Source organism: Gopherus flavomarginatus, chromosome 1, assembly GCF_025201925.1.
Source record: "Gopherus flavomarginatus isolate rGopFla2 chromosome 1, rGopFla2.mat.asm, whole genome shotgun sequence".
Taxonomy (NCBI): Eukaryota; Metazoa; Chordata; order Testudines; family Testudinidae; genus Gopherus; species Gopherus flavomarginatus.
This window is the reverse complement of record NC_066617.1, coordinates 106,339,968-106,367,092: the sequence shown is the minus strand read 5'-3', so window position 1 is coordinate 106,367,092 and position 27,125 is coordinate 106,339,968. Positions and strand designations below refer to the sequence as shown.

At 42.9% G+C, this 27,125-nt stretch overlaps 1 protein-coding gene across 1 annotated transcript in view; it reads left to right on the top strand.

The window, feature by feature from the left end:
* Positions 1-27,125, top strand: part of STAB2 (stabilin 2) — a 153,146-nt gene that overhangs the window by 69,876 nt on the left and 56,145 nt on the right. Inside the window, exons 28-39 of the mRNA XM_050946424.1 lie at positions 2,947-2,994; positions 8,337-8,473; positions 8,860-8,974; positions 10,565-10,642; positions 10,848-10,946; positions 11,049-11,156; positions 16,244-16,375; positions 18,632-18,760; positions 22,785-22,841; positions 23,307-23,402; positions 24,159-24,354; positions 26,354-26,449. Of these exons, the coding sequence (XP_050802381.1) occupies positions 2,947-2,994; positions 8,337-8,473; positions 8,860-8,974; positions 10,565-10,642; positions 10,848-10,946; positions 11,049-11,156; positions 16,244-16,375; positions 18,632-18,760; positions 22,785-22,841; positions 23,307-23,402; positions 24,159-24,354; positions 26,354-26,449 (1,291 nt within the window). The remainder of the gene's footprint in view (positions 1-2,946; positions 2,995-8,336; positions 8,474-8,859; positions 8,975-10,564; positions 10,643-10,847; positions 10,947-11,048; positions 11,157-16,243; positions 16,376-18,631; positions 18,761-22,784; positions 22,842-23,306; positions 23,403-24,158; positions 24,355-26,353; positions 26,450-27,125) is intronic.

Genomic DNA, 27,125 nt, shown 5'->3' with positions numbered 1-27,125 from the left:
AGGGAATTGGGCATCTAATTTCATTAAGCCTCTGAAAATGCCAGCATAGGAGCCTAATTTTCATATATTTTCACAAAATCCAACTGAAGTCATTAAGAGCTGCTGGTGCCCAGTTTATATGAAAGTCTGACCTTGAAAATTAGTCTCAGCTGAACCTGTCAGTTTTGATCAGAGATCGACTTATTATAAGTAAAATAGGAGAACAAAATGGGTCATTTAGTGAAGAAGGTAAATTTTCAACTATTTAACTGGCTAGGAGAAGGAAAGGTATGTGTCAATCTTCTCAGCTTTCTTATCTTTTCTTTTTAAGCTGGCAGCAGTAAGAAACTGGGATTGGCATTACCATTTATAGCCCAATCTGTTCCCAGTCTCAGCACAGAAATGAACAGAAACCAAATAAACTATTGACTAAGAATCCATTACAGAACATAAAGACCTTTAAAGCAGGTTTGCCAATGGATTTATAATATCGGGTTAAATTTGCAATGTTTCACATTACTTGGAAATGGCAACACAGAGCCTGAAAACTCTTCCATTCTCCAGTTGGTGGAAAACAAAATGTCTGTCTAGGGAGATATTACACTCAAGATGAAAGTCTGCAGTAAACATGCTGCATGGGAATGAGGAATCATAACTGTATAGCAGTATAGTTTTTCCTAGGACTACAGTACACTTTGGCTGCTAAAAATGTCCCATTTCTGAAATTGGCCCTAAAGGATTTCCATTCACTATCAGTACTACAAAAAAAAAGTTTTAAAAACTGACTTGCCTTTAATTGTTATTATGTTTATTATAATGGAGTACTATCTTCACTATAGTTAAGGTTGAGAAGACCATTCTGTGTAAAGAAGGTCTATTCTTAGTGCTGTAAAATCTGCAAAGTTACCTAGATTGCCTTGAAATTTAGTGTGCCCTGTAGGAGTGCAGGGTATGGGTAGTGATCCAAATTTGAGGTCATTTGAACAAGGGATTCCTGAGCTACAGCCCCCTGAAATAAACAGCTTTTCTAAAGATATAGTCTGGCACCATTTTTTGCCCACACCTAGAGATTTGAAGACTTCAATAACTCAGGCATAGGTTAGGGGGTTGTTATAGAAGTGGATGGGTAGGGTTCTGTGGCCTGCTTTGTGCAGGGGGTCAGACTAGATGATCACATTGGTCCCTTCTGACCGTAGAATCTATGAATCTATGAATCAGACATAAGGGTCTCACTAACTTGAGCATTACCATCAGAGTGTGCATAGCACCAACAAGTCCTTTCAGGGAGCAAAACTGAAAACAGTATTAGCAAGAGTTTGGCTCTCCAGTGAAGCTCTTGCGTAAGGGTCAAACACATCACACTGAGCATGTGCAAAAAAAGGAGGCTAAGAGGATTTGTAGATGGAAAGTTTTCACTGTATCTGGATAGTTCAAGGCAATAAGTAGTAAGTCTTTTGTCCTGAACTCACCGAGCTAGTGACAGTTCTAGCCCTGCCTACGGCAAAAAGGCATATAAAAAAATCTGCCCCTCTTTGGGAGGGAGGCATTTTGCAGGAATAAATTTAAAGTATTTTTGTAACAAAACAAAAGTTTGGTGTAAGAATGCTTACCGTCAGGGGAGGGGATTTTAAGGAGTGGAGGAGTAGGGGTATAGGAGTGAGAGGGGGTTGGGGCTGCATCAAAGGGAGCAGGGATAAATGAGGATGGGGGAGGGACACTGGGAAAGGGACATGGAGGTGAGTGGCAGGTGGACTGGAGGAGAATAGGCGCAGCTCCAAATAGTGTATGCCAGAGCTTGGGCCTCCTACCCCATCAGAGAAGTCTAAGCCCTCTCATGTAAGATGGAATATGCGGGCCTTGCCTCTGTGACAGTGTCTGAGTCCTGCTCTCAGCCCCTTTATAATGGAGCACCTACAGCTCCCATTCCCATCTGAGGTGACCTAGAATGTCAGTCCTGGGTGATGGTACATGGAGATGCAGGGTTTCAATACAGAATTGTGTGGATTATGTCAAGCAGAAGGGCACTGGGGTCTTCTTACCATGGGTATTGTCAACAGTGATAGAAGAGCAGTCTGTGGATTTAATGATGAGTGGGGGAAAGCACAGGTTTAGATGCTATCCTGTGTGCACATGTAAAGGGGTTGTAAAAGGGTATGAGGCGGCTGTTAAATTTTGCAAGTGGTATTTTGTTGGAGTAGGCTTCATGTTTGAGTGTAGAGCAAGTGCAGGGAGTGCCTGTGCATTACAGCCAACAGGCAGAGTATGAGTATGTGCGTTGTGGGTGATTTGGGGGCAGCACTCAAAGAAGGCAGAGTTAAAGTTACATGGGCAAACAACCTTAATTCAGTATTTCTTTGTTTCCAGAAGTCTGAAGTTTGCTGAACTTAAATTCTGGAAGGGCACAGACTATCACTAGGCAACACTAACTCTGTGTTAATGACTTTATCATTTAATCTATATCGCGATAGTGCCTAGGTGTCCCAGTCATGGTCCATGACCCCATTGTGCTAGGTGGTGTACATACCGCACAAAAACAAAGAATTTGCTTTTGATTTATTTAGGATTGAGTTAAGCCAAGATTTGTGCTTGAATATTTAGAGATAAAATGTTTAGCCCAAAGTTAGACACCTATAAATTAAATGATAAAATCATTAACACATGCATATTTAAGCATTAGGTGGCCTGATTTTCAGAGGAGTTGAGCTTTCACAACTCCCCCTGAAACCAAAGTATACCACAGTACTAGGAAAATGTTACCGTTTGATTGCTGATGGTACAACTGCCACTGTCCTCATTCCATATGCCTACTGAATCCCTGCATCTCCATGTGATAGCACCCAGGACAGACATTCTGTGTCACCACAGATTGCAATAGCAGCTGTATGGGCTCATTACCTCTAAAAATCAGACCACTTATGTAGATCTTATGAATAACCTCTGTATTAATTCTTCTCTTTATTGGATCAGGGATTGTCTGCTCTGCCAGAGGCAGCTGGATTTAACCAATGGGTTAACGTGAGTATACTTTTGTTTGAGGAAAATACTATCCTTTTAATATATAGAAATGTGGATCTCTAGTGATGTTCCCTGTGATGGGTTCAATCACAGGGACCCCCTTGGGACTGTCACCTGATGTGCTGAGACTACCTCGGAACACGTTTTCTCTGCCAGTTTGGGTCTCCAGAACCCTGCCTTGTCGAGCCAGACACACCAGTCTGCTCCAGCACCGACCCAGGGTCTGAACCACATGCCCCAAAGCTGCAGACTTAACTGAAAACAATTTAAGAAGTGCTCCTGTCTCTAGCACCCAGACACCAATTCCCAATGGGATCCAAACCACAAATAAATCCTGTATAAGCTTTTATTCTGTATAAAGCTTATACAGGGTACACTCATAAATTGTCCATCCTCTATAACACTGATTGAGAGATATGCATAGCTGTTTGCGACCCCAGGTATTACTTACTTACTCTGGGTTAAATAAAAGTGATTTTATTAAATATAACAAGTAGGATTTAAGTAGTTCCAAGTAATAACAGACAGAACAAATTAAGTTACCAAACAAAATAAAACAAAACATGCAAGTCTAAGCCTAATACATTGAGAAGCTGGTTACAGATGAAAGCTCACCCTCAGAGATGTTCCAATAAGCTTCTTTCACAAACTAGACTCCTTCCTAGTCTGGGCCCAATCCTTTCCCCGGTACAGTTCTTGTTAGTTCCAGCAGGCATCTTAGGTGAAAAGCAGGGGATTTCACATGACTGCAGCCCCCTTAGTTCTGTTCCACTCCCATATATTGCTTTGGCACAAGGTGGGAATCTTTTGTCTCTCTGGGTCCCGTCCCCTCCTTCTAAATGGAAAAGCACCAGGTTTAAGATGGATTCCTGTACCAGGAGGCATGGTCACATGTCCTATTAGATCCCAAGCCTTAATTCTTCCTGACCTGACTCACAGAAAGGCTTGCAAGTAAACAGAACCATCTACAGTCAATTGTCCTAGTTGATCCATCAAGATTCTAAACCACCATTAATGGCCCACACTTTGCATAAGTACAGTAGGACCTCAGAGTTATATTTTATATTCATAGTTTCAGATACAAGAATGATACATTCATACAAATAGAATGAACACTCTCAGTAGATTATAAGCTTTGTAATCATACCTTACAAGAGACCTTTTGCATGAAGCATATTCCAGTTACATTATATTCACACTCATTAGCATATTTTCTTAAAATCATATGGAGTGCAACAGCACATTCCCATCAAATATAGGCCAAGATCTATACTGACACGAACAGGTGAATAGGTGTATTTCAGGGCAGAACCTGGTCATCTAGTTCTTCTAGCATTGAGGCCAAATTCCAGCTCCAATCTCAATAAGTGCAGAAGCTCCACTGGCAGAGGAACCAATGCCAGTTCTAGTATACGGGGTGGGAGGCTGCATAGAGAGCTCAGCTCTATGGGCATGTAGATGACATCAGATCTCACCACTGAGCAGGTTCTTTTATCTCCCCCCTTGGTGACAAGGCTGCATAAGGTCTGTGGAGCCAATGGCTGCTGTAGACTCCACAGCAAAGGGGGTGGAAGGAGAATTCTTTCTCCTGCCTATTTGCACAGTGCTGGATGGCATGAAAATCCTAAACTGTGAGTGGTCATCATTCTGACTATCAGAGCAAGTGAGGAGGAACTCACCGTCTGCACTGACTTGATTGAACCATAAAAAATGGATGAGCAGGTGAATCACAATATAATGTCTGACTTTATAGTAGGGTTAGAAACATCAGTTTGAACAAAATGAACAAAATGTTCCAAACAACAAAGATTCACATTTGCCAGATCTCTTTTGTAATGTATTACTTGTTGTGACAAAGTTCCTCCTCTACCTTGGTGGGTCCTGCGCTTATCGGCAGATTTGCTCACCTCAGTGATCTTCCCCACAGTCTGGGTCAACTCCTCCTGTGTCTGATCAGGAGTGGGGAGGTTTGGGGGGAACCCAGGCCCACCCTCTACTCCAGGTTCCAGCCCAGGGCCCTGTGGATCACAGCTGTCTATAGTGCCTCCTGTAACAGCTGCATGACAGCTACAACTCCCTGGGCTACTTCCCCATGGCCTCCTCCAAACACCTTCTTTATCCTCACCACAGGACCTTCCTCTTGGTGTCTGATAATGCTTGTCCTTCTCAATCCCCCAGCAGCTCACCCTCACCTCTTGCTCCCAGCTCCTCACACCCCAAACTCACTGAGTGACTGGGAGGCTTTTAACTCGTTCCAGCCAGCCCTTGATTGGCTTCAGGTGGCCCAATCAATGTAGCTATCTCCACTGCCTTCTAGAAAGATCTTAATTGGCCCCAGGTGTCTTGATTAACCTGGAGCAACTGCCATTTGGTTACCATGGTCCTAGGGATTTGGTTAGCCTGGGGCTAGCATACCTGTTCCTTACTACTTTACTGTAGCCATCTGGCCTTGCCCCATCACATTGTATTGCAGTAGAACCTAGCAGTCTGACCTCCATTATGCCAGGTGCAGTACAAACACACAGACACTTCCAACTCCAAAGAGCTTACAGTCTAAATATAAGACAAGAGGCAATAAGTAGATACAACAAATAAATGGAGCAAGCACAGCGTAACAGACAGACCCTTAGGAACAGTGTGATAAGCAACAGTCATAACATGCCAGCTGCCTAACCATTGTCACACATAGTGTAGCCATCACAGCAGAGTGGACTTGGAGGATAATGTGGCTAATTTAAAAATAGTTACCTGGCTGCCTATGTGACTCAGGCTCTCAAACAGCAGCATATTTCATTGGCAATTTTACAGGCAGAAAATAACAAAACAAGAGTGGAAATAAAACATGTATTAGGGGTAAAGTATTACGAAAGTGCCGCAAGCCTTGCACAAAACTCATCAGGTGGTAGAGGGGAGAGAGAGAAGAGTGAGCACACTATGCAGGGAACAGACCACGAAGTCTATTGAAATAGGGACATGGACATTCCTGCTCTACTTCAGAGAAACTCCACCTCTTAAATTAAAGAACTGTAGTGTTAAAAGATATATTCTTCTATAACATAGGTTCTCGAACATCATTGTACTGTGACCCCCTTCTGACAACAAAAATTACTACGTGACCCCAGGAGGGGGGACCAAAGTCTGAGCCCGCCCCAAGACCTGCCTCCATGGGCAGTGGGGGGGGGCACACCAAAGCCGAAGCCCAAGGGCTTCAGCCTCGGGCAGGGGCCTGTAACCTGAGCCCTACCACCCAGGGCAGAAGCCGAAACCTGAGCCCCACTGCCCAGGGCAGAAGCCCTTGGGCTTCGTCCCCTGGTGGTGGGGCTCAGGCTTCAGCCCCAGGCCTCAGCAAGTCTAACACCAGGCCTGGCAACCCCATTAAAACAGGGTCGTAACCCACTTTGGGGTCCAAACCCACAGTTTGAGAACCAGTGTTCTATAGTGTCGCATTCCACACTTGTCTATTAAAAAGCCAATGCAACTTCCATGATTTTAACATCTCAGGTTAGTAGCAAGTTCTATTCTGTATATTTGTGCGATGCTCCTTCTCCATTGCACAGATGCTGTTCATGGCGCTCTTGTAGTTATAATCACTGCTATCTAAATAACCTACCAAAAATACTTTCAATCAATGATATGTAATGTTTTAATTATCTCCTATCAAAATCCCCAGCCTCCCCCATTCCCTTCAGTTCCCATTCACATCAGACCCATGGTCACGCACCAGCTAATATTTTTTTTTCAGTTCCGTTGTCTTGAAACAAAAGCCAAGTATTCTGTTAAATGATAAGAAGTGGAGCGTTCTAGAAGCAGGTTTGTCCCCAGATTTTACTCCAACACAGTAAGAATCCTAGCCATCTAGAAGTGGTTTTCAAGACACCGGTTGTCATCGGCCTTTACACATATCCTTTCCAGTTGCAAATTAGTTTCATAAAAAGCAGAAATGAGGAAATCAAAGCACAATGACTATCCGAGATTTTGTACAAGTCAATTCTTGGCTCTTAGAGACTTATTGCCCAGAAAGAAACTGTGGGCCTGACCCAATGCCATAAGAGTCAGTAGGAATCTTTCTACCTACTTCCATGGGCTGGATCAGGCCCTATGGTTGCCTGAGCTATGTTCAGAGGCGGTGTTTTGCGGGTAGGGGAAAACCTCTCTCTGGATCAAATGGTGTTTGATAAGACAAGCAAAACAGGGAGGTCTTTTTCAGGGCATATTTTTAACTTCATACTCTGGCAGGAATGTTCATGTTTATACGTTTTCATACCTGAATGCTGTTTTTAACTACAGACTAGGAGGGAAGGAAGAGGAAGATTGTTATTGTTAGTTCTATTTTTAAATATTTGGGAGGCCCTCAGATGCTAGTGGCAATGGTGACTTGAAAGAGATATGATACTAACAGATAAAATTCCCAGCTATTTCAGGGGGCTGGTTTATGCATATTCTCCTTTCTTGACACCGAAAGGACAACAAAAGTGATGAAGGAGCACCAGGAAGAGACAACAGCCAGTCTCCAGGCAGCACACTGGCCAAGGCAAGGGAAAACTTGAACCTCTTGCTCCATGGAAATTTGCAAGATTGAAATTAGCAAGAGTGAAATTTGGTGGTGGTGTTCTGTTTTATGAGAAAGGGGTTACATTGAGGTTAATCCTCTTAATCTCTTCTCCTCAGTCTCTTCCACAGCCTATGGCCCAACACTGCTAAATAAAACATGGAGTTATCATACTCAAATATTAGCAGCCTACAGCCCCATGTTAAAACTGGGATTGTCAACAGCACCTGAAGGGAATTAGGCACCCAAATCCTATTGAAATGCATTGAGAGTTAGATGCATAACTCCGTTATGGTTCTTGGAAAATCTCTGCTTAAATATACAATCTTTCAAATGTGAACCTTGTATTGGGCAGATTACCTATTTCATGGCTATTAACTCTATTTATCCTGTTTCTTAAATACTTCTGACTACCCTTCATGGGTACTTCAGTTGCAACTATTATCAAGCAGCAGTAGTAACCACAATATTTTGTAATTCAAATACATAAAATAAATGACACAGGAAGATAGTTGTGTAGATTGATTCATTTCTTATATTAAAATTGGTTCTTCTCCTTATTAAGATTGTTTCCATTCTTCATACATTGACCAAAAATTCACTGTTTTGGCTTTCCACACATTTTTTTTTTGTAGCTCTCTTTGTAGCCATTGGTTCAAATCATTATGCTACTTAACGGTTCTTCCTCCCCACACCAATCACAGGACAACTCATGTATGGAACCCCATTAAAAGGGTCACCTGATGACACAAGCTTAGGACATATAATATAAACACATTTTACTCTGATTCAGGAGGCTTCAATAAACACAATGCTGTCGGTGACTTCAAATCTGACCATCCTTGTGCCTTCCCTTCGAGCAATTGAAAACATGGATCAAGATGAGAAAGCCTTTTGGATGTCAAAGAATAACATTGCAACCCTACTAAAGTATGTTGATGTTTTGTTTAATATTTGATCCATCTGATTCTTTAAATGAATTGGTTTTCCATGCAAATATAGTTTTAATTTGAACCCATTACAGTGGGGCATCTTTTATATCCTTAAAGACAGTGAGTCACATTCTCCTTTTTTACACTGAAATGGTAATCCCATTGAAGACAGTTAGTCATTATTTGTATTATTACAGTAGCATTAAGATCCCCAGCTGAGACCACGGCCCAACTGTGCTATGCACTGAACAAAAACCCTAACTTTAGCCCAGCGTAGCTCAAAGCAGAATCTGACGTAGAAAGTGTGGTCTGAAACACAAAAATTATTTATCTGCAAGCTGTAAGAAAATACAAACATTAGAATCCAACTGAATTTCCTTTTAGGTATCATATATTAGTGGGAGCTTATAGACTTGCTGACCTCCAGAATTTATCATCATCTGACATGCTGGCAACATCTCTGCATAATAATTTACTGCATCTGTCTAATGAAAATGAGGTAAGATCACTTGTCAACTAGCTTGAAATCCCATTTTGCTTTCAGTCCATCAGTAGTGGTATAATAATATTAATATGCAAGCCTACTCTTACATTTAAAGATGCCTATGACATAGGCATTAAAGGAATTTCTCTATAACATTCTCACACTGTTGGGTTCTTTGACAAATACTGTACTATTTTCTCTACTGCTTTATCTAGACAGCCAGACTGAGACACATCAATGTTTATATGTTTGTTTATTATTGGTATTGTTGTAGCAGCATGAAACCCTAAATGTTCAGAGCCCCATTGTAAGGGGTTACAAATAGGAAAGCACAATCCACACCCTGAAGAGTTTACAATCTAATTTAACACAAGACACATCAAGCAAGTGTAACAAACAAACAATACTGGGAGTAGGGAGAGAGGATTAGGGTAATAGTAATACCCTGCAACTACACTGGCTGACTGCATGCACAGCTTGATGGTCCCAAATCATTTGAAAGTATTTTTAAAGGTAAATAACTGAAGCCAGGTGTCTTTGACCACCTCTCACCCTAGCCTTCAGAAGTTTGTCTGATTTATTGTAGAAAATCTATACACATTTCTGGGAATATGCAAACTCCATAGTATTTAGTCCCTTGAAGGAGTATTCTTTGGGGGAGCATGTTGAAGAGGTTCCACTAGGTCAGTAAAGCTTTGGGAATGCACAGCCTTCACAAAATTACTGAGGGCTAGATAGTGTTTTTAGCATGCAAGCTGTAATAAGAGACATGGTGCCTAGGTGCACCACCTCAGAAGAAGCACCAGGAGGTTCTGCCTCGGAGGCATAATTCTTCCTGAGGCTCCTTAAGTACATTTGGGGGGGAAAGGAAGTAATTTACTTTACCTATCTAAAGAAGCCAGCATGCTGCCTCCATGCAGCTAGTCAGTTCTACTGGCCCACGTGTAGGGAACGGAGCTGGGCAAATAACTGATTTTTCAGTTCAGTGTCAGGTCCAAAAAAAAAAAAAAAAAGTAAAAAAAGCAGTGGGGAAAAAAAGTGTGGTTTAGATTGAACCAAATGTGAATTTTTTCAGAATTTGTGGTGAATCATAAAAGTTGGTTTTAGAGCAGGGATCCAAAGCCGGGTCTCCCACATGCCAGGCAAGTACCCAAACCCCTGGGTTAAGTATTACCAAGGGCCAACAATAGCAGTAACAGTACCCCCCTCTCTTTCTGGGCATTTTGTAATTGACTGAAGCTATTTGTGTCAAATTCATGGATAGTTTCAGGGTGACTGAAATTGCATTTTTGTCAACTATTCATCTGAAAAATTTCACCCAGCGCTAGTAGGGAAGACAGAGCCTCAATGCTACCTACTCCCCATCCAGTTTCTTCAGAGCGAATCATCAGGGGTGCAGCCCCTGTGCTCCAGGACTGAGAATCTGGGAAGCCCTAACATGGGTTAGGCTGTGGGAGGAATGCTTACTGCCTCTCATGCATCTTGCTTGACCACGTTAGACAAGGATACAGTCTAGCTCTATGTGAACAGGTGGCAGTCTGCTGCACAATCAGCAAACTGGTGTAACTGTGATGTGAAAGTTAACCCTATTCCTTTGCTTTCCAGAACATCACTATTGAAGGAGCTAACATTGTAGTTGGTGATATTGCAGCCACAAATGGAATCATCCATGTTATTGATAAGGTACATGACCATGTAATTAAAAAGTTAGTACCCTGCTCTCTATTCCTTGGCCTCCTAAGCAAGGCAATGCAACTTGTATGGGAAAACAGCCGACAGCTCTGGAAAAATATTGTATGGTACATCAATTTATTCTATTTCCAGTCCTTGCACTTGCATGCATGGTATATGTCAATGTATTGACATTGTTTCTATGCTTTGATTTCAGGTTCTAACACCACTCAGAGGTCTGAGTGGCACATTGCCAAAACTGCTGGCCCGCTTAGAACAGATGCCCGATTACTCCATTTTCAGGGGTTATGTTATTGCAAGTATTCATATTATTTTAAGAATACAGCTAGTTCTCTGGACTGTGCGTGTTTGGGCTGGTTGCAGATTATCATTACAAGTTTTTTTCTTTCCACAACAGCAATATAGTCTGGCAAATGAAATTGAAGCAGCTAACACTTACACAGTTTTTGCCCCAAATAATGATGCAATTGAAAGTTACCTCAGGAATAAAAAGTCTGCCACTCTGGTATGTATTATACACAAGTCTTTAACACACCATTTCAGTTTCAAAACTGCTAGTGCTCCACAGAATGAGTGAAAATAGAAATGAATAAAACAGCAGGGTCTGGGTTTTGCAAAAAGTCAGTCAAGTTGGCTTAAAATCAAAAGAGGCGGGTGGGGATGGGTTTATGAGCTATTTTCCCCCAAACAATGGGAGGGTCCAATTATCATTCTTGGGTTTTGTCCATCTCTACTTGAAAATAACAGGTATAATGTTATTAGTAATGCTTTTCCTCAGAGGATCTCAAAGCACTTTACAAAGGAGATATCATTATGCTTGTTTTGCAAATGGGGAAATTTAGACACAAAGAAGAAGTGAAGTGATTTACCTGAGGTCACCTAGCAGGCCGGCAGCAGAGCCAAGAATAGAACATAGATCTCCTGAGCCCCAGTCTAGTAATCTATCTACTAGGCAACACTGCCTGTTTTGTTCATGAATGTCAACCTGCTGAAGAACTGTGCCAATACTATTTTAGTTTTCTCATGATACAATTATATTGTTTCTATATCACCTTTCTGGAAAAATCCATAATGATCATTTGAAAGGGTATCCCTTGAGAGCTGCCTTGTCACTTGGAAAACTGAACCTGGTTTTAAAAATATTAGTTAATTATATGACAGTGCAGCTAGACATGGAGAGCAACATCAAGACCTTCAGCCTCACAGAGTTTGTCCTAAGGGCCTGTCTGCACTTACAGTGCTGCAGCTGTGCCCTGCTAGCATTTAGTGAAGACACTACCTACATTGACAAGAGAGCATCTCCTGTCAGCATAGGTACTTCACCTCCCCAAGAGGTGATAGTTATGTCAACAGAAGCCCTCCTGTTGACATGAAGCTGTCCATGCCAGGAGTTAAGACAGTCTAACGGCATTGCTCAGAGGTGTAGATTTTCCACACCCCTGAGTGGCATTGTTATACAGACGTAAGTTGGTAGTGTCTGAGTCTGCAACCCTCATGAATGAAACTAAGCTCAGATGAGTTGCTCTGCCTAAGTCCATTCACACACAGGTATTTGCAAGCTCAAGCTTTCAGAGTGTAAAAAGCTTAATGGGTGCTCTAGTAAGTTTATTCTTTTAAATCAAACAGAAAGTCGAGTGGGGTAATGCTGTGGGTGGTTTGGGTTTTCAAAAGCCAGCCAATCAGGCTTTGGTACTGCAGAAACAGAGATGTTTAGGAGCTAAACCCTCACTGTAACTGCACCTTGAAATTTGGGTTAAGAATGGGTGAGAGGAAAAATGGTTTTAATTTCGGTCCTTCTTTAAAAGGTAATTAAACCAAGAGCAAGCGGTGACTGATAGGTGCACACACTCAGGCTTTAGTTTTCTATGTATCCCTCATTTTTCCTATTATTCATTCTGGCACATGGAGGTTTCAGTTCTTGCTTTTCTGCCACTATATACATTGTACCTGCAATTTTCTTGTGGCTCTCCTCTTGGCCATAGACACTGATTGCCTATGTTTGAGGTGCAGCTCCCTGAAAGGCAGAAGCAGGAAGTGGTCAGGGGGCTAGCTCTGCCTGACCTTTTCCCATTTTATAGAAGCTCTACCTTAGAGGGAGGAGTTTGGAGCAGTCACAGGGCCCAATCCTTGATTTCAGTGGGAGCAAGATTTGACCCAAATAGAACACTGGTCAGGAGGAGTATTTTTCATCCTGCTGGTGATAGGTGGCAGGAAATATCTCCCTACTTTTTAATTGATGATGAGTGAGATTTAATATTCCCATCCCAAGTGCCCAGTTAAGGGATCTCATATATCTGAAAACAAAACAGTAGGACTTCTACCCAGTGGGAATTCAAAATGGATACTACATTACTGCATAAAAAAAAGCCAAGTGACATAGCAAAATTTACAAATGTTGTAGTTTGGAGTCATTTCTTTCACTTGATCTATGAAAGACGTAAAGAGCATGACATGGCATGAATTTTAATATGTAAATTGGAAGAGCATTCTAAACATGTTCCACATATATTAGCCTTCTGGACAGGTGAAAGCAGGGGAAAAAATAGATTGGCTTCCTGAAAAACAAAACAGGCTTGTTAGAAGTGGAACATCTAAAGTAAGACTTTCAAATGGGAATTAGGCTCTTAAATCCCTTAGGATATGTCTATGCTGGAAAAAAAATTTAAATCTCAGAGCCTGGATCAATTGACTTGGGCTTGTGGGGCTCATACTACAGGGCTAACAATAGCACTGTAGACTTCCCCATTCAGGCTGGAGCCCAGGTTCTGAGATCCTTCCCCCTCCCTGGGTTTCAGAGCCAGACTTTTACACTGCTATTTTTAGCCCCATATCATGAGCTTGAGTCAGTGGACCTGGGCTATGAGACATGTTGCTGCTCATCTTTATTTGCAGTGTAGATGTAGCCCCAAGCACTCTTGAAAATTATTCCCCTGATCCCACTACTTCATTACAAGCAGAACAGGCCACTAAAACAAAGCATTACTGACTATACAAAATGTAAGTTACAAAGTAACTCCAGCAAGATGAGAAAAGGCCTGAAGCCACACAAAAAAAAACAGTAATTTTTAAAATCAGAAAACAACTTGACCATTTTTAAGAAAAAATGTTCAATCCACCAATAACATGCAGAAAGCTGTGTGAAGGAAAGCCTCAGCTTTCATTTATAAAGTATTGATCTAACCCTTTTCCTGTTGGAGATAACCATAAAAATGTAAACTGATATAAATCAGTGCCAACAGCTAGCTGAGGCTGAAAGGAACAAGTTGCTTGTCTTCAATTCTGCAGCAGGAAACTGGGCAGGATGGGGAAGAGACCTAAAACTTGCAGATGACACCAAGCTGGGAGGGGTTACAAGCACTTTGGAGGACAGAATAGACTTCAAAACAGTGTTGAAAAATTGGAGAATTGGTCTGAACTTCAACAAGATGAAATTCAATAAAGGCAAGTGCAAAGTACTACACTTAGGAAGGAAAAAAATCAAATGCACAACTACGAAATGGGGAATAACTGGCTAGGTGGCAGTACTGCTAAAACAGATCTGGGAGTTGTAGTGGATCACAAATTGAATGAGTCAACAGTGTGATGTAGTTGCAAAAAAGGCTAATATTCTGGGGTGTACTAGCAGGAATGTTGTAGATAAAAGGAAGTAATTGTCGCACTCCATTCAGCACTGGTGAGGCCTCAGCTGGAGTATTGTGTCTAATTATGGTCATCACTCTTAAGGAAAGATGTGGACAACTTGGAGAGAGTCCAGAGGAGATCAACAAAAATGATAGGAGGTTTGGAAAACCTGTCGTACAAGGAAAGGTTAAAAAACACTGGGCATGTTTAGTCTTGAGAAAAGACAACTGAGGGGGGACCTGATCCCAGTCTTCAAATATGTTAAGGGCTGTTATACAGAGGATGGCAATCAATTGTTCTCTAGGTTCACTGAAGGTAGGACAAGTAGTAATAGACTTAATCTTCAGCAAGGGAGATTTAGGTTAGATATTAGGAAAAGCTTTCTAAGTACAAGGAGAAGTACACACTGGAGTAGGCTTCCAAAGAAGGTTGTGGAATCACTATCACTGGAGGTTTTTAAGAACAGGCTGGACAAACATCTGTCAGGGATGGTCTAGGTCAGGGGTTCTCAAACCGCGGGTCATGACCCCTCAGGGGGTCCAAAGGTTATTATGTAGGGGGTCGTGAGCTGTCAGCCTCCACCCTCAAACCATGCTTTGTCTCCAGCATTTATAATAGTGTTAAACATAACAATTGTGTTTCTAATTTATAAGGGGTGTCTCACTCAGCGGTTTGCTGTGTGAAAGGGGTAACCTGTGCAAAAGTTTGAGAACCACTGGTCTAGGTTTACTTGGTCCTTGCTCCAGGGCCGGTGCAAGGAACTTTTGCGCCCTAGGTGAAACTTCCACCTTGCACCCCTGCATCCAGCTAACCCCGCTCCCCCACGGCAGCTAACTCAGCCCCCCACCCGGGGAGGCCCCTGCAGCAGATATCCCCCCCACGGCAACAGCTAACCCCCCCATCCCCCCACGGCAGCTAACCCTGCCTGGGGAGACCTCCCCCCTCGCAAGCTAACCCTGTCTGGGTAGCCCGCCCTAGCTCACCTCGGCTCTGCCTCCTCCACTGAGCGCGCCGGCGCTGCTCTAATTCTCCTCCCCACCCAGGCTTGTGGTGCTGATTGGAGGAGACTTAGAGCTGGGCTGTGTGCTCAGCGGAGGAGGCAGAGTAGAGGTGAGCTGGGGCAGGGAGCTGTTCCCCTGCGCACACCCCCCACTCGTTACTGCAGGCAGCCATCCTTGCGCGCCCCCCCCCACCCAGCTCACCTCCACTCCACCTCCTCGCCTGAGGGGACTTTTAGGCACCCCAAACCACTAGGCGCCCTAGGCGGCCGCCTAGTTTGCCTAAATGGTTGCACCAGCCCTGCCTGCCTCAGCACAGGGGGCTAGACTTGATTTCTCAAGGTCTCTTCCAGCCCTACCTTTCTATGATTCTATAGAGAGCTCCTCCACATGCAGGATTTTATGTAAAATGAATGTTAAGATTGGGATGTAGCCCAACAATCAATCTTGCTAACTCTCCCCAAAATCCATCGGCCAACCCCCGTGCACAGAAATATAGCAATTGCCATAGTGGCTCAGACTACAGTAGTTTGCTTCCACTGATGGCCAATAGCAGATGCTGAAGGAGAAAGTACAAGAAACTCCATAATAAACAATATGGAATAACCTGCCCATGGGGAAGTTTCTTCCTATACCTTGGTAGTCAGTAGGTGTCCCCAGCATAAGGGCCCATAACCGGTCTACATGTTTGTGCTTTGTTATTAGAGAGATGAGGTAGAGGAGGTAATATCTTTGAATGGGCCAACTTACCTATTACGTATTAAGGTATTACCTCACCCACTTTGTCTCTCTAATATCCTGGGACCAACTTGGCGACAACAACACTGTAAACAAGATGCTATGTTATGTAACTCATTGGGGGATGAGGCAAGTATTTCACCCAAACATTTGCCGACTAAGCTGAACATCTTGTAAGGGCACCTTTGTTAAAATGCTGGCAGCACATCACTGGTTTACCCCCCATATCTTGCAGGACGAAGACCAAATCCGATACCACATCGTGTTGGAGGAAAAGCTCTTGAAGAACGACATGCACAATGGCATGCACAGAGAGACCATGCTTGGGTTTTCCTATCAAGTGGGATTCTTCCTGCACAACGGCCAGGTGCTGCTGCCTGTGTTTAAATGTAGAAACATGTTTTCTTCACTACAAGAATGAAACTTCTATCTTAAATTGAAATGCAGGCAACAAGAGCTATTGACTCACCATTGCCTTCTGGCACCATAATATTACAAGAGATTCCACTCAAATTGCTGTTGAGTCTCCAGACAGTCTAGACAAAGCCTGCTTAATTCAAAGTCACACTGGAAGGGACCTTTGACTGGATTTAAATTATGCTGTTCAGATTTAGCATCTGATTTTACAAGACAGTATGATGGTCTCACAGATCTGGTGACTAGAGACCTGTATTGCAAAGTAATCATTAATCCTTTTTCTAACAGTTTTTCTGGAAACTCTCTTTTAATTTTAAAAATAGTAGTAATATTGATTTGTAGTTTTATAACCCTTTTCATCCCAGGAGATCAAAGCACTTTGCTCTCATATTCATGAGGAACCTAAGGGATGGGAGACAGGGCTGCCCGGGGGGGGGGGGGCAAGTGGGGCAATTTGCCCCAGGCCCTGGGCCTCACAGGGGCCCCCACGAGAATATAGTATTCTATAGTATGGCAACTTTTTTTATGGAAGGGGCCCCCAAAATTGATTTGCCCCAGGCCCCCTGAATCCTCTGGGCAGCCCTGACAGGAGAATTTATCCTCACAACACCCTTTCTATTCATGAAGAACCTAAGGGCCATGAACTGCCCAAATCTGTAGCAAAGCCAGGAAAACAACCCAGACCTCCTTGCTCCTGCTCCTATTCTCTATCACAGTATTATCCTTCATGTAATCAGGGGCGGCTCCAGGCACCAGCACGCCAAGCGCTTGCTTGGGGCGGCAAGCCACTGGGGGCACTCTGCCAGTCGCTGCGAGGGCGGCAGGCAGGCTGCCTTTGGCAGCTTGCCTGCGGAGGGTCCGCTGGTCCTGCAACTTCGACGGACCTCCCACAGGCAGGAGGTCCACCGAAGCCACAGGACCAGCTGACCCTCCGCAGGCATGAAGCCGCGGGACCAGCGGACCCTCCGCAGGCATGCCGCCGAAGGCAGCCTGCCTGCCGTGCTTGGGGCAGCAAAATGCCTAGACTTGCCCCTGCATGTAATGGCCCTGTGGCAGTGTATGCACACCCCATCTCCTGCTGGGGTTGATAGTGGGTGTGTGGACACCATGGTTATTGTCTGCCCAACTGTCTCAGACCTCACCACACTGAGGTCCAAGAGTCAGAGTGAAGGCAGTGGTCCTTGAGTCTGGGGCTGTGTAACCTAGTGACCAGAGTCAATATAGAAGCCCTTGTGTTCAGGACAGCGTGGCCTAGCGGCCACAGTCAATACAGTGGCCCTTGGGTTCAGGGCAGTTTGGCCTAGCGACCAGAGTCAATATAGCAACCCTTGTGTTCAGGGCAGTGCAACCTAGTGGCTAGAGTCAATATAACAACCCCCAGATACAGGGCACTATGGTCTAGAGGCCAGTACTAAAGGGGCCACCACCAGGGGTATAGCAGCTTGGGTAGGGGGGGCCAGGCCCACCTAACTGCACTGGGACACAAACTGGGGCCCTATCTGTGGTGAAGTGGTCTGCCACTGGGTCAGCAGGGAATCCAACCAAAACATGCAGACCTTGCATGGATTGAAGATACTACTTGCCCCCCTCCCTGGGTCACTTCCTATCATGCTTCCTGAAGCTGTAGTCAATGGGGTACCAGGCTATCCAGGCTCCTCAGCGTGGGTAATTCCCTGGGGCTCCAGTCTGGTTCTCGAGATCTCCAACTCCCACAAGCAAGGGCTATGATGGTTCCTCAGCTGGAGGCTCCACCAAAGGTCCTCCCTCTCCGCTGCTCAGTCCAGACTGAGCCGGGCTGCTCCCTTTTGTACTGGCATAGCACTTGAAGCATGCCCAGTATGGTCTGAGGGGTGGGACTCCCTCTGCCCATAGTGTGGTGTTAACCCCTTCTGGCCCAGGCACACCCCATCACAGGCCCCAGTTCAGCAAAGCACTTAAGTACATCGATGGGACACGAGCATGTGCATAAACCTGATCATGTTCTTAGGTGGTTTGTTGAATAGGGATGTTTTGAAAAATTGAAGACATTATGCTTTTCCTTCTTTCTTCCATCACCACTCCAGAGAACTCTTTCGGTCTGGGGTCTCCTTGGGCAATATTTTTTGTTACAGCCCCCAGCTGAATCTATTTCCTCTGTCAAGTCAGTACTACTGCTGTGCAGTTCAGCTGATCTACTGAACTTTAACGGACTGCATTTCCTTTACAGCTGTACATCAATGAGGCACCTATAAATTACACAAATATTGCAACTGACAAAGGCGTTATCCATGGATTGGGAAAAATTCTGGAAATACAGAAGAACAGATGTGATATCAATGATACTGTGATGACAACTGTAAGTTATGTCTTGTTTGAGATTATTGCTTTAAAATTTGTCATAGATGCCAGTATGAAAATATAACTAAGGCATATTGGACATACTGCATCGTATTGACCAGTCAAAAATGTTTGAATTTTCCACAACAAACTCCTGCAGTAGCTTTGATTTCATATAAAAACTACTTTGATTCTGCAGTCTAAATACAATAACAACATCACAGCAGTAAGCCCACTGTCCCTGCCAGATTTCAGTATATCAGTATGAGCCCAAGTTAACCCACTACTTTAATAAACACTAATTGGGTTTTGTCCACTTTTGCTTAATGAAAATACCTTCTGAACAAAACTTTTTACAGGAGAAAAAGTTCCTCTTTCCATTCTGAGATATAGATTCCTTCCACACACATCCATTCCCATTCTTAACGGCTAACAAAGGCATTCCTGCCCTTTGTGTTCTTCACATAGATCGGATTGATTGACAAATTGCAATGACCAGTGCTTAATTTGTAATGAAAGAAGTGCCAGGGCTCAAGCAATTTTTTTTACATTCAAAACTGATGCAACAAGCCCAGAGTTGCTGGGGCTATGAACTGCCCAAGCCTAGAGGTGCCCTGGCTCAAATTAAGCACTGGTTCCACCTTCCTCTGGAGAACAGGATGTGGTTTTCCATGGGGTTGGCAGTCAATGGTTTCCTTACTGGAGAGGCAAATAGGACAGCCTTGTTCTTAAGGCTGGCATGGTACAGAAATTAGACTTGGAATAGGATTTAAGGGCTTGGCTACACTTGCATTTTATAGCGCTCTGACTTTCTGACTCAGGGGTGTGAAATGCGCTAGTGTAAACAGGCTCCGAGCTCTGGGAGGTGGATTACCAGGAGCACTGGGAGAGCTCTCTCCCAGCAGTCGCACACAACCACACTTGCACTTCAAAGCGCTGCCAGGGAGCGCTCCTGTGACAGCACTTTGAAGTTTCCTGTGTACCTGTTATAAACAGACAGTAAAGAGTTAAGAAGTTTACCTAGCCTAGCTGACACCTGACCAGAGGAACCAATGAGGGCACAAAATATTTTACCCAGGAAGGAGGGAAGAGTCCTTTGTTCAGTCAGTCCATTAAGTTTTGTGCCGGAGTGAAAAGATCAAGGAATCAACCAGGGTAGTGAGTTCATTCGAGAGGGAATGAATTAGCTTATGTTTATTTCCTTTTGTGACTTTGTCTTTTTGCATTAGAGGGATAATCAAATTGGGTTTTCTTTTGTGTACTAAGGTTTTGTCCAGGGGAACATCCTCTGTGTTTTGAATCTGTTGTCTGTGAGAGTAGCTGTATGCTAATCTCTCAGAGGTATTTCTTTTATCCCTTTTCCTTAATTAAAAGTCTTCTTTTTAAGAACCTGATTGATTTTTTCCTTGTTTTAAGATCCAAGGGGTTTGGATCGGGGTTCACCAGGAAATTGGTGGAGAAGTCTCTCAAGGTTACCTAGGGAAGGGTTACAGTATTTGGGAGGGAGAGATTTTTTGTGGGGGAGACAGAGTTTCCCAAATAACTTATAAACAGCTGTTTTAAATGATTTAGGTGGTGGCAGCAACCAGGTCTAAGCTGGTAATTAAGCTTAGGGGTTCTCATGCAGGTCCCCAGATCTGTACCCTAAAGTTCAGAGTGGAGGTGAAACCTATGACATGGTGGTAACAGTGGGATTCAAAAAAAAACAAAAGCCAGTAGATTTTTTTCCTCTTCTCCAAGCTGCAAGGAGAAACAGATCGTTATTGTGCTTTGCCTGAAGGCACAGGTGAGAAATTTTTCTAACAGGGCTTTGTTAGAGGAGGTTTCCAGCTGTGCACAGCTGGAGGGTAATTAACAGGTTGCAGAAGACAAAGTCACAAAAGAAAATAAATATAAGCTAATTCATTCCTTCTCAAATACTCACTACCCTGGTTGCTTCCTTGATCTTTTCACTACCACCCAGAACTTAATGGACTGACTGAACAAAGGACTCTTCCCTCTTTCCTGGGTGAAAGGCAGAAACCTCACCATTACCCTTGTGCTGCCAGAGTAGGATGCAGGGGTTTGTCCTCTAGTCTTATTGCTATGAGATTGCTATGGGGTGGATTTCCTTTGGCTGTTGGGCCTGTAGAGCCTTTACACTTCTCCACAATGAGAGTTCTTTGGTAGGAATCTTCTTGTGGGAAATCCCTACAGTCCTGCTGTGATGTACACCCTACATTGCTGGGCAACCCAGCTGCAGTGGTAGTCTTTGATGCTTCTGTCAAGCCATTAAAAAAATTAAGCGCGATTAATCACACTGTTAAATAATAATAGAATACCATTTATTTAAATATTTTTGGATATTTTGTACATTTTCAAATATATTATTTCAATCAAACACAGAATACAAAGTGTACAGTGCTCACTTTATTTTTGATTACAAGTATTTGCCCTATATAAAAAGAAAAGAAATAGTATTTTTCAAGTCACCTAATACAAGTACTGTAATGCAATCTCTTTATCATGAAAGTTGAACTTACAAATGTAGAATTATATACAAAAAAAACTGCATTCCGAAATAAAACATTATAAAAATTAAGGGCCTGCAAGACCACTCAGTCCTACTTCTTGTTCAGCCAATCGCTCAGACAAGTTTGTTTACATTTGCAGAAGATAATGCTTCCCACTCTTGTTTACAATGTCACCTGAAAGTGAGAACAGGCTTTCTCATAGCACTGTTGTAGCTAGCATTGCAAGATATTTACATGTCAGATGAGCTAAAGATTCATATGTCCCTTCATGCTTCAACCACCATTCCAGGGAACATGCGTCCGTGCTGGTTATGGCTTCTGCTCAATAACAGTCCAAAGCAGTGAGGATCAATGCATGTTCATTTTCATTATCCAAGTCAAATGCCACCAGCAGAAGGTTTATTTTCTTTTTTGGTGGTTTAGGTTCTGTAGTTTCCGTATCAGAGTGTTGCTCTTTTAAGATTTCTGAAAGCATGCTCCATACCTCATCCCTCTCAGATTTTGGAAGGCACTTCAGATTCTTAAATCTTGGTTCAAATGTTGTAGCTATTTTTAGAAATCTCACATTGGTACCTTCTTTGTGTTTTGTCAAATCTACAGTGAAAGTGTTTTTATAACATACAACATGTGCTGGGTCATCATCCAAGACTGCTATAACATGGAATATATGGCATAATGCAGATAAAACAGAACAAAGGACATACAATAGTCCCCCAAGGAGTTCAGTCACAAATTTAATTAACGCATTATTTTTTTTAATGAGCGTCATCAGTATGGAAGTATGTCCCTTGGAATGCTGGCCGAAAGATGAAGGGGCATATGAATGTTTAGCATATCTGGCACACAAATACCTTGCAATGCCAGCTACAAAAGTGCCATGCAAATGCCTGTTCTCACTTTCTGGTGACACTGTAAATAAGAAGTGGGCAGCATTATCTCCCATAAATGTAAACAACCTTGTTTGTCTTAGCGATTGGCTGAACAGGAAGTATGACTGAGTGGACTTGTAGGTTCTGAAGTTTTACATTGTTTTGTTTTTGAGCGCAATTATGTAACAAAAGAAATCTACATTTATAAGTTGCACTTCAGGGCAAAGAGATTGCACTACTGTACTTGTATGAAGTGAATTGAAAAATACTGTTTCTTTTGATTATCATTTTTACAGTGCAAACATTTGTAATAAAAAATAATACACATTTTGATTTCAATTACAACACAGAATACTATATGAAAATGTAGAAAAACATCCAAAATATTTAATAAATTTCAATTGGTATTCTATTGTTTAACAGTGCACTTAAAACTGCAATCAGTAACGATTAATTTTTTTAATTGCAATTAATATTTTTTTGGTCAACCGCATGAGTTAACTGCCATTAATCAACGGCCCTAATGCTTGGTTTTCCAAAGTGATGATCTTTCACTGTTTTAAAGCTCCTGATTCCCCTAACGGCTAGGAATAGAAACATAGGTTGAAACTATCTGCAGTAGTGTAAACCTTTAACTGTGTACCCCTCTGTGTTTGCCAAGGAAAAGTGCAACCTGTGTTCGTATCAATCACGCTGCCCTCCTGGAACTAAAGAATTTGTAAGTATTTTATAATTAACTTTAAGTGCGCATCGTTTGTATCATTGTCAACTCTAAATACAGAGAGAGATTGATGGGCCAAGTTTATCCCATGTGGAAACCCATTAATTTCAATGGCGTTACCTCAGTGAATTTGGTCTATTACATTTATTTAAATTATTCGGACCCAACAGCCCTTGAGTCCAGCTGAGCCATTCTTGCCTTGGGCTTTAAATTGAGGTGGTTTGGACAGTGGCATTTGGCTAAATTGACTGTAAATTTAGCTAATTATCTGTTTGCATACTTTATTTTTACATCAGAGAATATTTTCTTAGCATATGTATGAACATGTTTATCAATAGGGCCTGACTATTTACGGATGTACAGAGTATGCTGTTTACACAAAGTTGACACCATTTTTAAATGTCTAAAAATAGTTGCATGATATCAAACAATGAAGCAGTTGTCTTGCCAATTTTTGTATAGCTAGGAGAGAAGAAATATTGTGTCTACACTGAAAACTTTATGGGAAGGACATCCATTCATATTGGATGCCAGCCAAAGTGTGTTAAAACAATCATTGTAAGTATTATTATTCATTATTGTTATTTATGATGTGCTTTGTGGTGGGCTTAGGAGCCCCACTCATGGTCCAGAACCCCATTGTGCCAGGTGCTGTCCAAACACAGTACAAAAAGGCAGTCCCAGCCCCATGGTTTAATGACTTTCTGAGTAGGTCTCTTTATCAGAATAGCTTCCAGTTCTGGTGAGCGATCCGAAGTTTAACAGGGCAAGTTGAAAAATTTTCATTGAAAGTTTTCTGTCTAAAAATGCTGTTTAGATTAAAACAAAATATTTCACAAAAATAGAGATTTTAATTTAAAAATTGGAAAAAAACTGTTTTGAAAATGGCAAGCCATCCAATTATGACATTTTCAGAACAGAAAGTAGTTCAGTAGTGGGGGACTGTGCAGGGTTATGGAAGGGGAGCAGAGGTTAGAGAACAGTAACTCTTTGAAACTTCTCACAATAGCAATCCCTACACTCTGCACTGCGGGGAGCACAGGAACTAATTGGGCTTGCTCCCCACTAGGGAGCAGGAGTCTGAAAAGGAAGTAGTCAGAGGTGGAACCATGGCCCAGCCTTCTCCACATTAAGCCATAGAGCAGGGCTGATCCACTGCCCATGCATAAGAACCAGCCCTAGGACAGATTGTGTTTCTCTAGTGAGATCTCTGGCACTTCTGCTGGAGCAGTGTGATTCTGCACCATCCCCTACACAGGGAAGTAGCTTAAAAGCCCCAATTCTAGCCTTTGGTATGTTGTTTCTCCGTTTCAGACCAGAGAATGCTGTGCAGGTTTCTTTGGTCAACAGTGCCAGCCCTGTCCAGGGAAAAGTGGAAATGCCTGCTTTGGAAATGGCATCTGCTTGGATGGTGTTAATGGTACAGGCGTGTGTGAATGTGAAGAGGGGTTTAATGGAACAGCCTGTGAGAAATGTATTGAAGGCAAATATAGTCGCAACTGCAATCAAGGTAATTAATGACTCCAGACTATGCAGATATCATCTCAAATCTTGATAGGTGGAAAGTTGACCAGCCAAAAATCTCTGAAATTATTTCAGAATTCAGTGGCCATATGATTCAGCTCTCACAGCCCCCTGCCTCTGATATCCTCTCAGTGCTCTAGGCATTAACTATCTTCCCACTTACACTGGTGTAAATCAGGAATAACTCCACTGAAGACACTGGAGCTACACCTGTGTAAAAGTGGTGTAAGAGGCAGGGCGGCTCCAGGCACCAGTGCTCCAAGCGCGTGCCTGGGGCAGCAAGCCGCGGGGGGGCGCTCTGCCAGTCGCCGCGAGGGCGGCAGGCAGGGTGCCTTCGGCATCTTGCCTGCGGAGGGCCCACTGGTCCCGCTGAGGGTCCACTGGTCCACTGTGGGAGGTCCGCTGAAGCCACGGGACCAGCGGACCCTCCATGCTTGGGGCGGCAAAATGTCTAGAGCCGCCCCTGGTAAGAGGGAGGGAAATCAGCCTCTCTTTACATGCATACACATTATATAAAATGTAGTGAGAAAGAGAGAGGGGATACTTGCAGGCTCTATACTCAGTATTGCCAACACCAAGTGTTCAAAAATTGAGTCAGAGACAAAAAAAACATCATGACTGGCTCTAGAAAATTGGGGGGTGTATTTGTTTGTTTGTTCTTGAGCCCTTAGGTTACACGTAAGTCATATTTTTGAGTTTTTCTCTACTGCCATGAGGGTTGGAAATTTACTTATTTTTAAATGAAAGCTGAGATTCTCTCATGATTACATTATTAACAGGATCTGGGGCTTTATGAAAAACACCAAATACCATGAGATTGAAATAAAGTTGCAAAGAGTTCACAACACTGTACACCATATAGTTTAGTTTAAAATTAAGAAGTCTGAACTTAAGCCTTCCACCCAAGAAGGGGACAATCTCTTTCCCTCTGACCCATCTAGGTTCACCCCTTTACCCACAAAGCACTCTTGTCATTACTGTATTTCCACTATTAGCATCCTTAGGCCATGTGCCCACATTACACTGGGCCAGTCTCATGCATGACACCACAACAGCACCTTCTCTGACCCTACTGGTGCTGTTTTTCCTCTGCTCTGCTTTTCATAGCACTTTTCTGATCATTGACTCCACCTGCTGAGCCTGCATATCACTGCCTTGGTCTAGCAGCTAACTGACAAGACAGGATGTGTGTGTAATCTCCCCCTTAGTGCTCTTTTCACCTCTCATCTGTCATTTCCAGTTAAAGAGTCCTAACTGGAAACATTAACTTGACAGTGATACAATTATGCTTTTAGATTTATTCTCTGATAAATGGCAAACATTTCTCTAAATAGATTGCTATTCACTAAGAGGGATTTTCAAAGGCAAGAAAGGGGAATAAAGGCATGGGCTAGCTGCTTAAGTGCATGCCAAGGATCCTAGGCGAGCTTGTCCAGCCTAAGTTGCTGCCCATGCTGCCATGGCTTCACTGCTGTATCTGCCTGTGTGCTGCAGTCACACATATGATTGCAGTGAAGACTTACCCTTAGAGGAACCTTTTCGGGAAGGAGTGAAGAGTTTACAAGTAAGTTTACTGAAGAGGCATGTGCATTCTGCACTGGTGGAATGGGCCAAAATCTGTTAGAATCCATGCAAATGATTTTAAATCCATACCTCAAGAAAATAGTGACTGTATATATGTAACATTCTACCAGTCACGGGAGGCGGGAAACAGTCGAATGCTTGCATGCTCATAAATGAAAGAAAATATCCAGACCATTATCCATTGAGTCATTTATATTCTTCTGTGTATGAAAATATGATTGGCATCTCTACTAAATGTCTATATACTAGAGATATACAACTGAGTAAAGTACATTAGGAAATGGAGTGTGTAGGGAGAGTGCATACAGGCAACCCATCTAATGTCTCAGTTGTTGCTCTGCTATGCACACTCTATGTTACACTCCATATTTTAAGTGGTTTTCTTACATCTGTGCATTTAGAATGTGCTTGTGTCCATGGGAAATGCAGCAGTGGGATTGAGGGCGATGGCTCCTGTGAGTGTGACGTTGGCTGGAGAGGTGTGAAATGTGAGAGCGGTAAGTGTGCCTTCTTCTTTCTCTGATGAAGTTCATATGTGTTCTAGAATGCAGAGCAGCTGCAAGGAATACATCCCAATGCACTGTGTGCTTAAGATTCTCTCCCACAATACGAGGTAACAAGCAGCCTCCCAAAGCTACAGAAAGGCAATGAGACCCTCTGCCTGACTGTGAAAGAAATGTCTTTGGAAAGCTTTCAGACCTGCGTGAAGGGATTAGCCATCAGTAGTAATGGAGAATCATGCAACCCAATTGACAAGCTTCACTCTTAAATCTATCCCTTTGCTTGCCTATACCTATTTCATCCAGGATCTTTTCAAAACGAAATTCCCGTTTGCTGTAAATTTGTACTATTTCCAGAGCAGAGTTGTTCTGCAGAGCCATTCCCCTTCAACTCCTGCAATAAATTGGCTAGAAGAGAAAGCTGGCTATGCAGGAATTTTCAGAAGGGGCCCAAAGTAGTTAGGCATCCAACTCCCCTAGAATTTCAATTGGATTTGAACAACAAATTCCCTTGGGCTCCTTTGCAAACTCCAGCCTGCGTGCTTAACTGTGACCTCACATGCAACACAAATCATTGCATGGAAACCAAAATGGTAGGTGCTATATAAAATGCACAGGTTAAATAAAATAGCGTATCTTCAATAGCAAAGCACTGGACAAGTCATATAAAGGA